This window comes from Cariama cristata, unplaced genomic scaffold (assembly GCF_000690535.1).
Source record: "Cariama cristata isolate BGI_N322 unplaced genomic scaffold, ASM69053v1 scaffold39392, whole genome shotgun sequence".
Taxonomy (NCBI): Eukaryota; Metazoa; Chordata; class Aves; order Cariamiformes; family Cariamidae; genus Cariama; species Cariama cristata.
In genome coordinates, this window is record NW_009604125.1 from 5,020 (window position 1) to 18,945 (window position 13,926).

At 38.3% G+C, this 13,926-nt stretch overlaps 1 protein-coding gene across 8 annotated transcripts in view; it reads right to left on the reverse strand.

Moving 5' to 3' along the window:
- Window positions 1-409: 409 nt before the first annotated feature.
- The window catches only part of EYA1 (EYA transcriptional coactivator and phosphatase 1), an 83,150-nt gene continuing 69,633 nt past the window's right edge, over window positions 410-13,926 (reverse strand). For all 8 annotated transcript variants that reach the window (XM_009695446.1, XM_009695445.1, XM_009695444.1 and 5 more), the window contains 6 exons: window positions 11,880-11,938; window positions 11,522-11,682; window positions 11,198-11,312; window positions 10,776-10,897; window positions 8,786-8,886; window positions 410-1,082 (listed from right to left, as the gene is read on the reverse strand). In XM_009695446.1, the coding sequence (XP_009693748.1) occupies window positions 1,002-1,082; window positions 8,786-8,886; window positions 10,776-10,897; window positions 11,198-11,312; window positions 11,522-11,682; window positions 11,880-11,938 (639 nt within the window). In that variant the 3' untranslated portion in view covers window positions 410-1,001. The remainder of the gene's footprint in view (window positions 1,083-8,785; window positions 8,887-10,775; window positions 10,898-11,197; window positions 11,313-11,521; window positions 11,683-11,879; window positions 11,939-13,926) is intronic.

Sequence of the window (13,926 nt, forward strand, 5' to 3'; positions counted from 1 at the left end):
GGGGGGGGGAAGCAATCTTTTCATAATCAGAATAGGTGAGAGAAGAAAAAAGCAGAGAAACAGCTGAGAAGAACAAAACCCAGTTCCTATTGACACTTGACATCCATGCTTTTGGTCTTGACAAATTTATCTAAAAAAATCCATTATCTACATATTTATATCCAACACATTAATAAGGCACTGCACAACAGTTTGTGCACATGTGGCCTCATTCTTCACCAACAAGGCATTACTATCTTTCAATAGCATTTACCTTAACAATATGTAAAAGAATCATTCATTATTACAAATTTACACAAAAAATTCTTCCTGTACATGATTGTCTCAGTGATGTACCTATTTGTTTAAATTAGACATATTTTAAACTACTCTGTAATGTGCTAAAATCAAAAGTAGTTGCTATACCATAAGGCAAAGGCTTATAATAGCCTTTAATCCTATTATACATATCCTCAGTTACATGATGTCAAAATATAGTCTGTTCATAAATAAGTAAAGATGTACAGAGTACCCTGGGTATGAGAAACCAAAAAGTAAACCTTCTTTACAAGAAAATTACTCCACTGGTATTTTGAAAAATCTCAGTCTTCATTGTGCAATCAAGTTTGCTGTGTTGAAGAAACGGTGTGTGTCACATTGAAGAGTTTAAAAACTACAAAGCATTTGCAGGTCCTTTTTTTTTTTTTCACAGGAATGAACCTTTTCTTTCTTTTTTTTTTTTTTCCTTCTCTATTTCTTTTTGGTAGTAAATACGGTAAAGCTGAGTTGTTCAAAGATTTGCATGGCTTATTTTCGTTGGACTTGCAGTACCGGAGTCAACAGCTGTTCTGAAGAAAAGGACATGCTCCTCCGTTTACTGAAAGGGCAAGGGTTAAGACCAATTGAAGCTGTACGTCAACATGTTGAAATCACAAAGTTCTGTAGTCCAATGCTGACACAAGACACAGGCATCCCATCGTGGGCAGAAGGAGGCTCTGGGGTTTCAAAGTGCTGCTGAACTGCTACAAGTACTCCAGTTCCAAGGCATGGTGAAGGGCCATAAGGTCAGAGTGGCTCGAGATCCTCCAAAATGGCATAGCATGCTGTGAACAGCACAGACAATATGTAAAAATAACCCCAAGCATTTTGGTACTCAGACGACCCACCCATTGTCTTTCTCAAGGATAAGGGAACACTGCGAGGAGTGAAAAAGAGCTCTTAAAACCTCGAACCCTTCACGTTTATCTCTGGTTTCTCTGACCCACCCCTCAGCATGCATTCTCAATAACAGCAACTCTATTTACCAACAGGAACAATAGCAAATGTGTCAGAAGATCATAAGGAAGGGAGGGGTTTCTATATTTTTATAAGAAAAACAGATTTCAGCATGTTGCAGAAGAAAATATTATTTCCAGAAAAAATCAAGAAAAACAACCTATACATGAAGCATGTGGGTAGTTTGAGGAAAGGAACAGAACTTGATTAAAAAAATTTAAAAAAAAAATAAAGGAAGTGAAAGTATTATTTACTAACAAAACGTTCCTTGTGGAGCTATCCCTGGCAGGTGAGTTAAGAACACAGTCACGGTGATTCAGAATAGCTCATGTGTTGCTCCATCACTTTGAAAGGAATTTTATCCCAGTGGTTTGTATAACATCGCTCATTGTTAGCACTGATCTTAAAACATCTTTTCCATATGGACAATTTTAAAATAAATACGTATTTTTTTCCTATTAGCTGTAATAAAATCTGTCTGGAGCACAAGTACGTTTGCAAAGAACCTGAATAAACCAAAACCACAAATACCAGGAAAAAGCACACATTACCTCATCCATGAAGGGTAAAAATCTGATTAAAAACTATCTTTATACTCTAAACCAGGGATGATCATGTCAGCAAGAACTTTTGCATAAATAAAAAAAAAAGATAACCATCGGCTTTCGTCAGGAAAATATTCTAGAAATCCCATGGGAAAACAGTTTTGATTCAACAATCTTCTGAAGCCCAACATGATCATGTTCACCTTTTTATTGGGTCAGCTTGTGTCCTGGCATCTTTAAGAGGAAAACCACAAGCAATTCATTATCACAATAGCTTCTGAGCTCCCCAAACATTTCATCTACAACTTCTCAGAGAGACTTTCCTCATCCTCCTTCAGCACTTCCTGAGTAAATTCCTAATTCTACCGAAATCAGTAGTAAAGCTCCATCTCAAAAAAAGATTATCACTTCTACGTTGACCTCCTTTTTTATTTAGGTCTTCCCAAATTTTAAGTTAGAGAACAATTTTGGAAACAATTGAAACTCTTTTTCCAGCTGCATGTTTACTCTAAGCCCTGTAATTTTACCGTATATCTATCTCAGAAGGCAAACACCTTAGCACAGAGCCTATCATAAATTTGGTTTGGTTTGGTATTTTTTCCCCCTAAAATCAGTTCAGGATGTTAATCAAAGCATACTGAGGGGGAATGCCTGGAAGGTCTGTTTCGATATGACACTCCTGATCTGAATTAAAATGTAATATGGATGCAACAACAGATGCCCACATTCAGAGCATGCCTAGCTTTTAGAGCAAAGAAATTTCTTCAAGAAGAAAATAAAATGACCCACAAGGAAGCACCACTGGAAGAGTTTCTGTTTGCTTTACACTCAATCGTTAGAAAGCTTTGAGAAACAGCTGACTAAATCTCAGCTTGAAGATAAATGCACGAGTAATAGCTGTTTATGAAGAGAACATAACAAACAAAATAATTCAGAGACAATTAAGATGTTGTTGGAAAAAACGCTTATGATATTTCCAAAACACTTTTACAGATTAATCCTTTCCTTAAGAAGGAAGTGTTAAACACTGACTGTGGCACATACTGTTTCCACATCTTCAATCTAGACTTCCATTGTACTGCCTCTACGCTCCACCAGCAACAGAAATTAGATGCAATTAGTTCACTCAGTTACAACTCCACCTCCCAGCGTCTGCCCCGTTACATTATACAGATAGTCTATGCTCCACGCTCTGTCAGGTCTGACACTGCCGCTTTCCAATTCAAATCTTCCCTAAGGATTCATTTCTTGCACCGTGTTCAGGAAATGAACCAGCAAGAGCAAAACGAAATAAAAAATCCTAATCATGCTGTTCTCCAGACTCTCCAAAGACTTCTGTGCACCTATCTCTTATTTAGGCTGTGAGACCTTCCTGGCAGAATTTATAACATCTGATAGGAGTATTACATCAAAGATAAACGGGCACAAGTTTGTGCTTGCAGCAGGTTCATGCACCATTTGCCGGCTGATTGCACGTGGCCAGCAATGCTCAGCAGTGCTGCCTCCCTTTCTTGCTTTTTCTTGTTTTTCTGCAATTTCCCTCTCTCAAAAACCCCCTGCCAGGTAGGACCTACCAGCTCTCCCTGCCAGCCAGCCATAGCTCCTTGCTTCTCTTAGTCAGCTTGGCACCAGCTCTGCCTCAACCACCAGGTCGAGGAGGTGTAAATAGCATACCTAAGACGCGGCATGGCAAAGAATTTGCCTTTGCATAGTGTCTCTGCAGAAGCCAAGAGTCAATGACATGGATACCCTCCAAGGTCATACAGCAAACTAATGAATAGGGAGAATTGTAGTAATAAATTCTTGGCCTCCAGCTTCCATTTCATGCAGCTCCAGCATTATACTGCTTCCCTAGTAACAACCTCAGCATCACAGAGCGTACACACACCAGGCAGCTAGGGCAGTCACAGACCCTGATTGATTTAACAGAAGGTTTAGCTTCTGCTAAATCAAATCACAGCGATTCTTGCTAGATGTCTATATGCAATATAGAGTTTTGGACTACCCTCAGCTGTTTAGGGTCAGATTTTAAACCAAGCCTTTAAGTGGTCATTACTTTGGCTATATCTTTCTATTTCAAATTCACTTAAGTGTCCTCCGCTTTATTTATGTCTGTCTGCAAAAGGAGTATATCTCCATTTACTCCATGTAGTTACAGGACTGAGGTGTAGAATGATTCTGGAGAGTCCCATGAAAACAAAGAGGTTGCAAAAATCTCAGGATTATCATTATTTTCAGTTCTTCTGCATATAGGTCAAAAGACCAGTAGCATGCTCCAAAGAAATAAAGCACGCCAGGAACGCGGCAGTTCCACAGGGCTGGAATCTGCACTGGTGCTCTCTGCACGGCTGAATGCGACTGATTCAGATCTCTATCAGTCTGACCTTATGGCACAGCCTTCATAGCTAAGAGGAGGGGAAACAAACCCGATATGGATCTCTATATATCTATATCTGCATCTATATGTATATACAGTCATATACACACATATGTGCCCATATATACGCATGTGTGTACACAGAGCATGTACAGTAATTTTCACCTTATCTGAGATAAAAAATGATTGTACAAAACTAAAACAATTAAAGTAAGAAAATGATCATATAAAACCTTATGCATTATTCTTGTATTAACATGCCCCATTTATCCACAACTATTCAGTCCTGTCAAAACCGGTAACACACCCATGAGACAGAAGTACATTTTTTCTTACCAAATGACCGGGCAGGAGTTTCTTTGTATACATATTTACTAAATATTGCCTTTAGAAAGCCATCCCTCCCAACACTTAGCACACGTCATGTACAACACGTGTCTCCTATTCTGAGTCCATTGAAAAATGCTAATATCTCATTTGCTGCTGTGGGAGAATGGATGACAAATGCTAACTGCTAATAAATAAGCAGTGTAACTGAATGCGTTAGTAACTCATGAAACTATAAGAAAGCTTTTCTTATTGCACATTGGAGGGATATGTATCTAGACTGGTAGTAAAAACATGATTTTGTATCCTATTTCAATATCTTCCAAGTAAATACGAAGCTTTTGTCTTTTAAAAAACATTAATTGTTTTGTATATGATACTTGGCAATAAATACATTTATGAACTTTTAAATAATTTAATTTTGATGACATTTTAAAATGAAATATGGTGGCAAAAGTTTGAATTAGGTTTTGGTGTAAAAAGCATGAAAAGTGAAATTATTAATTTAGTAAATCTAATAATTATAATATTATTAAATAACCTAAAATACTAAGGTATGTTATTTCTGAAGTATAAGCAATATTATTTTTCAGCATGTTTTTACTAAAAGAACAAAACTTCAACTATTTTATTCAACAAAATAAAGTGTTACTATTAAGACATGTGCAAAACAAAGACATTTTTTGATGGCAACACTGAAAAGTGCAGGCTATCCTCCTTCCCTTAAATGAATACATATTTATACAAGAACCTTACTCCTGAGATTTGTGACGGATTTGAATAGAGAACTCATCAGTTTCTGTCATCTTTCACAGTATTTTTGTTGTGTTCCTGCCAGATTTGCTAAGCGCTCATCTTTACTTCCTACCCCAAGCCTGACCAGCACAGTGTGACAGTGAGCTTAAAAGCAGTGGAATATTGGATACCCATTTATATTCTATTTATTGCTCCACAAAGATTTATGATTTTTTTCCTCCCAATTTCCCTACGAGGCAGCATGACCATTTGGGAGACAAAATGAGAAGTCAATTTGCCCAGGCTCTCCCGAAACACCTGATGTAAAATCCAGCTCCTCGGTGCAGAGAGCCTCCTCCTTTGTCTCCTCTCGCAAATTAGAAATCCTTTGGAGGATTCTCCTAAGTAGAAAAACCTGAGGAGCTGGGTACTTTTTTCTGCCTTATGAGTATTTCCCGACTGTGTCTCTAAAGGCAAAGGCAAAAGATGAGCTCAAAACAAAACAAAACACAACAAAACAAAACACAAAAGAAAAAAAAAAGCAAAGCAAAACCAAATGCCAAGACAATGGAGTCTCAGGCAGAAAACCCCAGAAACTCATTCTGCAAAGAGCTGTGTCACCGCAGTGGCACTCAGATGCGGCAGCTGTGACCCATACGGCACCCGCAACCGATGCTGGCAGCTGTCCCGAGCACCCCTTGGCTCTCACACCGGTTTCTCTCTCCCCTCCTCTCCCTCTTTTCCCGGGGAAGCTGATCCAAAGGTAACAACCTCCACGTGAACCCTGGCCTTACAGCCGAGCTGGCTGGTTTCTGAACTGATCCAGAAGATTATTCCTCAGTCTGCAATGCAAACGTCCCGAGAATTTTAATTGTCTTATAAAAAATTTTGCTGCAAGTGACAGCTAAACAAAGGTGTAAATACCATGGCTTGTCCCGTGCTACTTGAAACGTAAGACCACATGGCTTCCTCTGCATATTGCATTTATTTGCATCAAGCAAAAGAGTCATTTTATGAAAAACCAGTCTATCCTAAAAATGTTTCTCAAAAGAGCAATGATCTTTTAAACTGTATTAAAAAGTTCCTATTATTGACTTTTTAGAATAATGACAATAAAAAGATTTAAAATGTGTCCTTTATTTTTCTTATTGTTGTAATGACTCAGGATTTTCCATGAATGAAGGATATATGGAAATCTTGTTTTACAGTGAAGCAACTGATAAACTATTGGTGAATGATTTCTAATAAAAAATCTTAACTTTCTCATCTCCTAAGATGGAAGTTCAGCTCTTTTCACTCTATGAATACAGAATAAAAAAAATCTCTCAAAATAAATAGGTTTGAATGTATTTGCTCACTTAAAACTACTCATTATAGTTTGCATGTAATCACTGAAGTGCTATTTAAAGCAGGGCATGCTGTTTACACTCTAAGTAGCATAAAGAAATGTACATATACCAAGGGCTTCACCACAGGTCAAACCCCTTCAGCAATGGGCTTGCAAAGGGATAACATAAAAGCTGGCTCTGCCCTGAGACTATCACAAAACCCAAGGTGCTGACGGGAGGGAAGGTAGGAAGGAACCAGGTAACAAGGGGCAGAAGATAAGCAAGGCAATGGGGTACCTCATGGGACAGCTATGCCACTTCAGGTTGATGAGCTTTGGGTTTTTTTTGTGGGGGCAAATCTCCTGTTTTGTTTGCATGCTCTCCAGAGAAGGTCTAGGTTTTTGTTGGTTTTTAATACAGGCATACCATTTATTCCTTAGGCAGGGCATACATCTTTAAATTGAAGCACAGTATACACTAGGGTACATTCCCACGCTTTCTCCTCTTAATAACACTAAAAATGACCTGAGGAGTAGATAACCAAAAAGGCATCATCTCAGTTGGGGGCAGCTGCTCGTACCACAAGGCACTGTTTGGTTCTTGCTGTTGCAGGATGCGAGGGCCAAAACTTAAGAGGCAAATTCTGCTTTCACAGTGTGAAATGGTGGACTAGTAAGCAGGACAAAAATCACAGAAGCATTTTCCTTAATCAAATTAATAGTTTCTGCGGAAAGGTAGGGCTGCTGGTCTACTTATTGACTTCTCTGGCACGGCTGCAGCACATAATTTAATCCAGAGCATCTAACATGCTTTGAATCTGAAAACTTCTTCCACCAAGAAAGAATACATAGAAGTAATGGCACAAAAGCACTTTCTATAGCGCTACTCCTCTTAACGACTGGAAGGGCTTTTTCTTATGCTTTTCTGAATCATGTTTCCTGTTGAAAAAAGCATTGAATTAGATAATGTTACTGAAAGGACTACTCCTGCCATTATCATATACAACACTATTTTACTGAGCAACAGAAAAGGAACAAAGAGAAGAAATTCCCCCCCCCCCCCCCACCGATCTTAAATGCAGCTTTTAAAATGTAATCATTTAGGGCAGGAAAACGTTTCTCTGCAAAGATGAAAGGCATTTCTGAAGGAGAAAGGAGCAAACTGTTCCCGTCAGTCCGCCAAAGGGATATATGAAACTGAGACTGCAAAGCGCTGGGATGAGCCGGGAACCTACCCGCAACGCTTTTGGGGGTGCAAACCCCGGATTTCATGAAGCAAAACCAGCCAACAGTTGTTAAACCACCATGTGGACTAGTTAGTGTCACTTCTCCAATTTACAAAGTTACAGTGGAAACAGATACGGAAGCACTACAGAGAGTTTTGGGGTAAAAAAGCAGCTGTGTAAAAGCAATTTACCTGCAAAAGGAAGAAAGAACAAAAAGGCCCATTTTCCTACTCTTTCTCCTATTGACCAAATAGCCAGTATTACGCCTCATTCCTCCAAGCGAAGAGTCTGTATCTACTGTACTTGGGTAGAATAGCAAGGCTAGGAATCCTGCCTATTATTTGTCAGTGAGAAGTATTGCTTTTTATGGAGCTTACTCCACACTGGGGAAAAAAAAAATGTGAATTTTTCCCTTCCTCCCAGAGGAAAGCAAAAAACAATAAAGACACAGTCAAATACTATCCTCTGTCCAGTTAACTGAGGTTATGAATGCAGGACAAGCCACAAGTAGTTACCTGAATGTAGAATCCAAATTATGGACTCACAAGAAAACGGAAATTCATGTATACCTATTCCAGTCCTATATACCTTTTCAAGGTGTGACATACACATATTTCATATAGTCAAATAGCACACCGTCTTTGATCAGTAAGAATCGCCATTTTTTGCTTCTATTCATAACATCCTATGTGGTATTTTGGGATGCCAATGAAAACAGAACTATCAGTTCTTGGCCCAAAAGCCAGGGTCCATTTTCTGGCTCCTTTTTGAAATACATCAAACATACATAGCTAGCTTAATGTGTCTTTTGGAGAACAGCAGGGCACACCATTATCTACGGTTTTATGCAGCTTTCTACTAGATATGGTCAAAATATATTTTAAAAAGAAAAGATACAAAACTCAAATGTCAATGCATGCTGTCCCATGTTGAAGAAAAGACAATTTGTCTTTCAGTCTCCTGAAATCAACCCACACTGAAAAAGGTCCGTTACCTTTTTTGCGCCTTGTTCTTCTTCGACACCATCCCCTATAACAACATACACTACTTTTCTTCCAAATCTTTGAATTATTCGCTCAAAACAACTTTCCTTTCCTGAAAGAAAAAGATCAGACTATTCAGGACAGGTGGTGATGGGATGACAACAAACAAATCACTTTTAGGCCTGGACCTCCCCAAACGCTTTGAATACCTAATGAGAGCTACTGGGAAAGAAGAGCTTCTGCTGCATGATGATGTATCAATGCTGATAGCAGCTTTACTCCCACCACAGCAGCTGACAGGCAACCTTAAAATCTGCTCCATGAGGTCCTTTAGTACACACACCATGGTAGACATAGTGTACTAGAGGTCCGCAATATTACCTTTCTTGTCTCATTCCCTCATCTGAGACAGGTTTCAGGGGGAATTTCCCTAGGAAAAGAATCCTCTGCTGGCTGTTTACGGGCAGTATCCTGAACTGAGCAAACTGATTGAATCTGAGTTTAAATTCTAGCTTGTGCTCCACAACCTGTGACAAGATTAATCACAGCTCCTGAAACAGTAGTATCCTGACTTAGAAGGTCACCCAAAAGATTTAGATTTAAACGCCTGTAATCCAATACATGGGCAAGGTCCTTGATCCTGCACTGGGATCCATTAATGTGGCTCATTACTTCACTGCACAGACCTAGGGAAATGATCCCAGTGCTCCAGTCCTACACGCAGGTACCAATATTGGGAAGCTTCAGCTATTGGGAAGCCAGAAAGAAATTAAATGCTTACAGTTGAGTTCTCTCAAATGTCCCCATTCTGAAAGATTACTTCAGTTTGGTCATGGTACGTGCTTACCTGTGTGTCTACAGCAACCAATGGGAAAATCATGTTTTTCAAAACAGTTATTTCAGCTACAGAACAATACCAGCATAAGAACAAATAGGTTGGAAATTTAAAAAAAGTTTCTAGCCAGCAGAGAAGCCAAATTACTCAATGACACCCTTTAACAGCAGTGCCAGGCATAAGAAACCTCCAACACTCACTAGGCTGAAACGGTGCTTGAAAATTATGAATCATGTCATGTTACAAAAATCTCATGATTTCCTGTGACAGTCAGTGACTGAATGCAGTTTTCCAAAAATACCCTTCTGTCCTGTGTAAGTGAAGTCACAAGTGAATATTTATTAAAATACGTTTTAATTAAAATGTGTATTTAAAATATTATAAATCGAAGTTTAAATTTACTTTAAAGTTTTGACAGATGGTACCATAACATTTCTATCCAGGAAACAGTTTTAAATCTTTTATGGTAATGCTTTCAATTTTCTACATAAAACTCTCAACCAGTTTTTTTTTTCTTTAAAAATAAAATCAAACAAAAATAACCCACCATTTTTTCTTGGCCATTTGAGCTTCCTTTACTCTAGATACTTAAGAACACATGAAAAATGTTTTCATGTAGCCCACAATTTTGAGGGAATCCGAGACAGAATAGATATGTCATAATCACATTAAAAACTACAAGCACCGCTGCCATCTGGTCCTATGTACTTCTACATACTCAGAATAACATCTTTTATATTGAACCAGAAAACAGAAATAAACATTTGCCCAGCTGAAGTTTATTACAGTCAGTATGAATGAACTTAAATAATTACATTCTGCACCAAAACATTCTTGCTTCTGGTATATTGTTTACCAAAATGTGCTCCAGAGCCCATGAAAACAAATGGAGCAAGCGCTTACTTTTACAGAATTACTTCTGCTAATCTAGGGCGACTTCAGCATTCTGTACTTACTGCCTACTAAAAAGCCTTCTCAACTGCTAGATAGCCTTATAATTTTGAGAAATGATGACAAAAAAGCAACTATATTTCCTCCTAACAGCGTTAATAGAGTTTTAGGAAGCTTTCTGTGCTGGATCATGTAAGAAATAAATATAGATTACAATATCTTCTTATTTAGAATTACAGCTTCAAATGTATCACAACATTATAAAAAGAGCTCACCTATTTTAGTTGCACTGTAAATATTCTCTATGGGAAATACAACCCCTAGTCCATACAACAAGACTTTTGCCAGAGCTGGAATTAGCTGAGTAGTTGTTACGAGAATGTTCACACAGTTTGTCCTATGGAAGAGAAAACGCAAACATACTTTTCTAACAAAGCAAAACAGAACAAAACAAAACAAAAGAAGGAAAACTTTATCCCTCCCATCAGAACTCCTCACTATTATTATTGCCACTTACAAAGAATTTTTTTTTCCATCTTACAGGAGGGCAAAGTAGAGTGGCATAGTCAGACCAGAACAAGATATGAGACAAAGGTCCTCCAGGTTCAGCATTTTGCCCACCAGACCAGGCAGCCTTTTCCAGTTCATCACAAGACATCCTAGAATTTCCTAACTACCCCATATTCTTTGTACTCACCTTGAATGAATGAGGGTGAGTGCTTTCAGTGCAAGTGTTAACCAAGAATCCGTCAAAGCTTCAATCTCTGCTCTTAGTTGTAACCAAGCCTCTCTTTTTGCTGGACCAAGAAGACCTGCGGAGTAGATAAGGGTATGTCTGCACCAAAATTAAATGATGATCTGTCATTTTCCTTTGCTTTCATTAGCTCAGAGACAATTTTCCACACACTGCAACCTAAACAGCTCACTAAACCCTACCATGTTACAAAAGGAACAGAAACCAAAAGTTCTTCCCTTTTACTACTTCTAATCTATATTTGTTGAATACTCCAGAGTCACTTGCCTCCAACATTATTTTTGTAGGTATTATATATTTCTTTTACTCGTCTGTAGCGGAAAGCCAATTTTCGCATCCAGTCCACTCCTCCACGCACCCCCGTTGCGAGGCACAAATTCGCACTGGTGGCAGCTGCGGGAAAGCCGTCTGTTCCAAAGTTATACGTGCTATTCAGAGATAAGAAAACCCCCAGATTAACAAAAGGCAACAGGCTACATTCAACCACCAGCTACTCACTTTGCTGGGTTGCAAAGGCTAAGACCGCTAAAAAGAGAGCAGGCTACTGTAAGCATTACAGCAGCTCACTGTTTTCCCACGAAGGAACTTGCAAAGCAACCTTTTCTCTTGTTCAGTTCTCTTGTACCTTAAATCTTGACCGTTGTCATCTGAAGACACGTCGTCAATGTGAACCTGGTCGCATTCCTAAGGCGACAGAAAGACTTTGTAATTTCCTTGATCTTGCAAATCTCGAAAATAAAGCGATAAAAAACTATGAACAATCTACTCATCAGGGATATTTTTAATTGCGGAAATCAGTAGATGGCAGTCTTGTTAAAACAACTATTGTACCTATTCCTTGTGCTCATTTCTTAGAATAAATGCACACCATCATTAGCTACTACTGTTAAATGGCTCTCCGAAAACACATTTTTGTGTTTAGAAAGGAAAGTGGTTAAAAACAATTAGCATATGTGTTCCATAAACGTTCTTGTAGCCTTTCAGGTACCTTAAAACATCATGCTGCTCAAAGCTGATTCAGTCAGTGCGTAAGTGTAACTGAAACCAGACATTTTTGGTAAATGTAACATATTAGAAAAATTAAACCTGATGCTAACCACCAATGAAATTATGACCTCTGATTGCTGTTGAGCCACACACCAACACAGCCTGAGGCCAGTGTTTCAGAGGAGTGCAGACAAAAAATCTGTTCCTAGTTTGCCATTCATTTGAGAGTTGTGAGTTTCCTTCTCTCTTTGGTCTTAGTGCATGAAAGCAGCATGCCAAGATGAAGAAAATCTGAATAGAAATAGCCAAATCAAACCATCTTTCTTCAGCGACTTGTGTGCAAACTAAGATGTCACATTCATAATTAGTTTTATCCATTGCTAAATTAAAAATTGTAACGCACCTTGTTTATCCACCAAAAAAACCCATTAGGACATTACTATTAACAATTTAACTTTTGGCAGGAAAACAAATAAACCTCTGGCACTCTAGATCAATCTCAATTCAATGCTTGAAACAATAATGGATTTCAATTATTTTAATAATTTCCTTTTCTCTCCCTTAATGTGAAGTCCTATAACAAACATGATCTATTTTAAACATGAAAATACTGCAATCTTTTATTTTTGTGTTACTGCTTTCCTCTGAACAAATTTTTCTCTCTCCATGGATTTGTGAGGAAGGGAGGGAAGACAGAAGTGGAAAGAAACTCAAACCAGCTGTTCCCTAACAGAATTAAAATCATGACCCTCAACCCTTTTTCTAAAACATCTATTTTCCAGCCAACCCTCTCCCAGCAAGCAGCAAGCTCCAAGGAGGAAAAGACTTTGACCCTGTAACCTTCTCCTCCTCTCCTGAGGTCAACAACCTCAGATAAGAAAAAAGCTGAAGAAAGGTCTATTTGGCCTTACATGATGGCTGTGGAGACTAGATTTTTAAAAGTGTAGGTCTGCAAAAAGTATCTCAGAAACTTTTCAAACAAGGTGTGGTCTTTTGCACTTGTACAACATATACTTATTCTTACTGTAATAAGATATTCTTATTATAATATAATAAATATTCTTACTCTTTTGTATTTTATGCATAGGTAGCTTGTGCTAGAGAGAGAGGCAAGAGTGACAACCAGCACAGGAAAGACAAAACTACATTTGCTCATATTTAACCACCATACAGAGAATTTCCTCCTCAGGCAGACAAAATGTATTAGATGTACAGACACAGCTGAAATTACAAGTGTGAACATATGTTGCCAAGCTTTGAAAATCAACTTAGCTAAAAAAAAGCCGGAAGCTTCTTCAGCAAGTTATCAAATTCACAGAAATTAAGGTTTTTTTGTTTACAACTGAAAGCAACTGTCCATCCAAATGCCTATGAAGTTAATGATTCAAATGTGAACTGAATGTAAGTTAATGAAGGGACACTCTCCTGAACCCACGAGTTTCCCATTTTAGTTACTCTTCCATGGCTCAGTGACTTCTCAAATGCTCCACGGACAGAAAATTTAAGCTTGAGTTGTCAATGTAGCAGTGAAAATTATCATCAAGTCAATAGCCTCCTCCCCAGCTTGGAAACTATGAATGACAACTGGAACATGTTTCTGGAGAAGAGGATTCAAAATAGAAATCTGGGAAAAAGAAACAACTTTTTTGGTAACCACAAAACTAAAAGGAGGAGTAGACACTCTT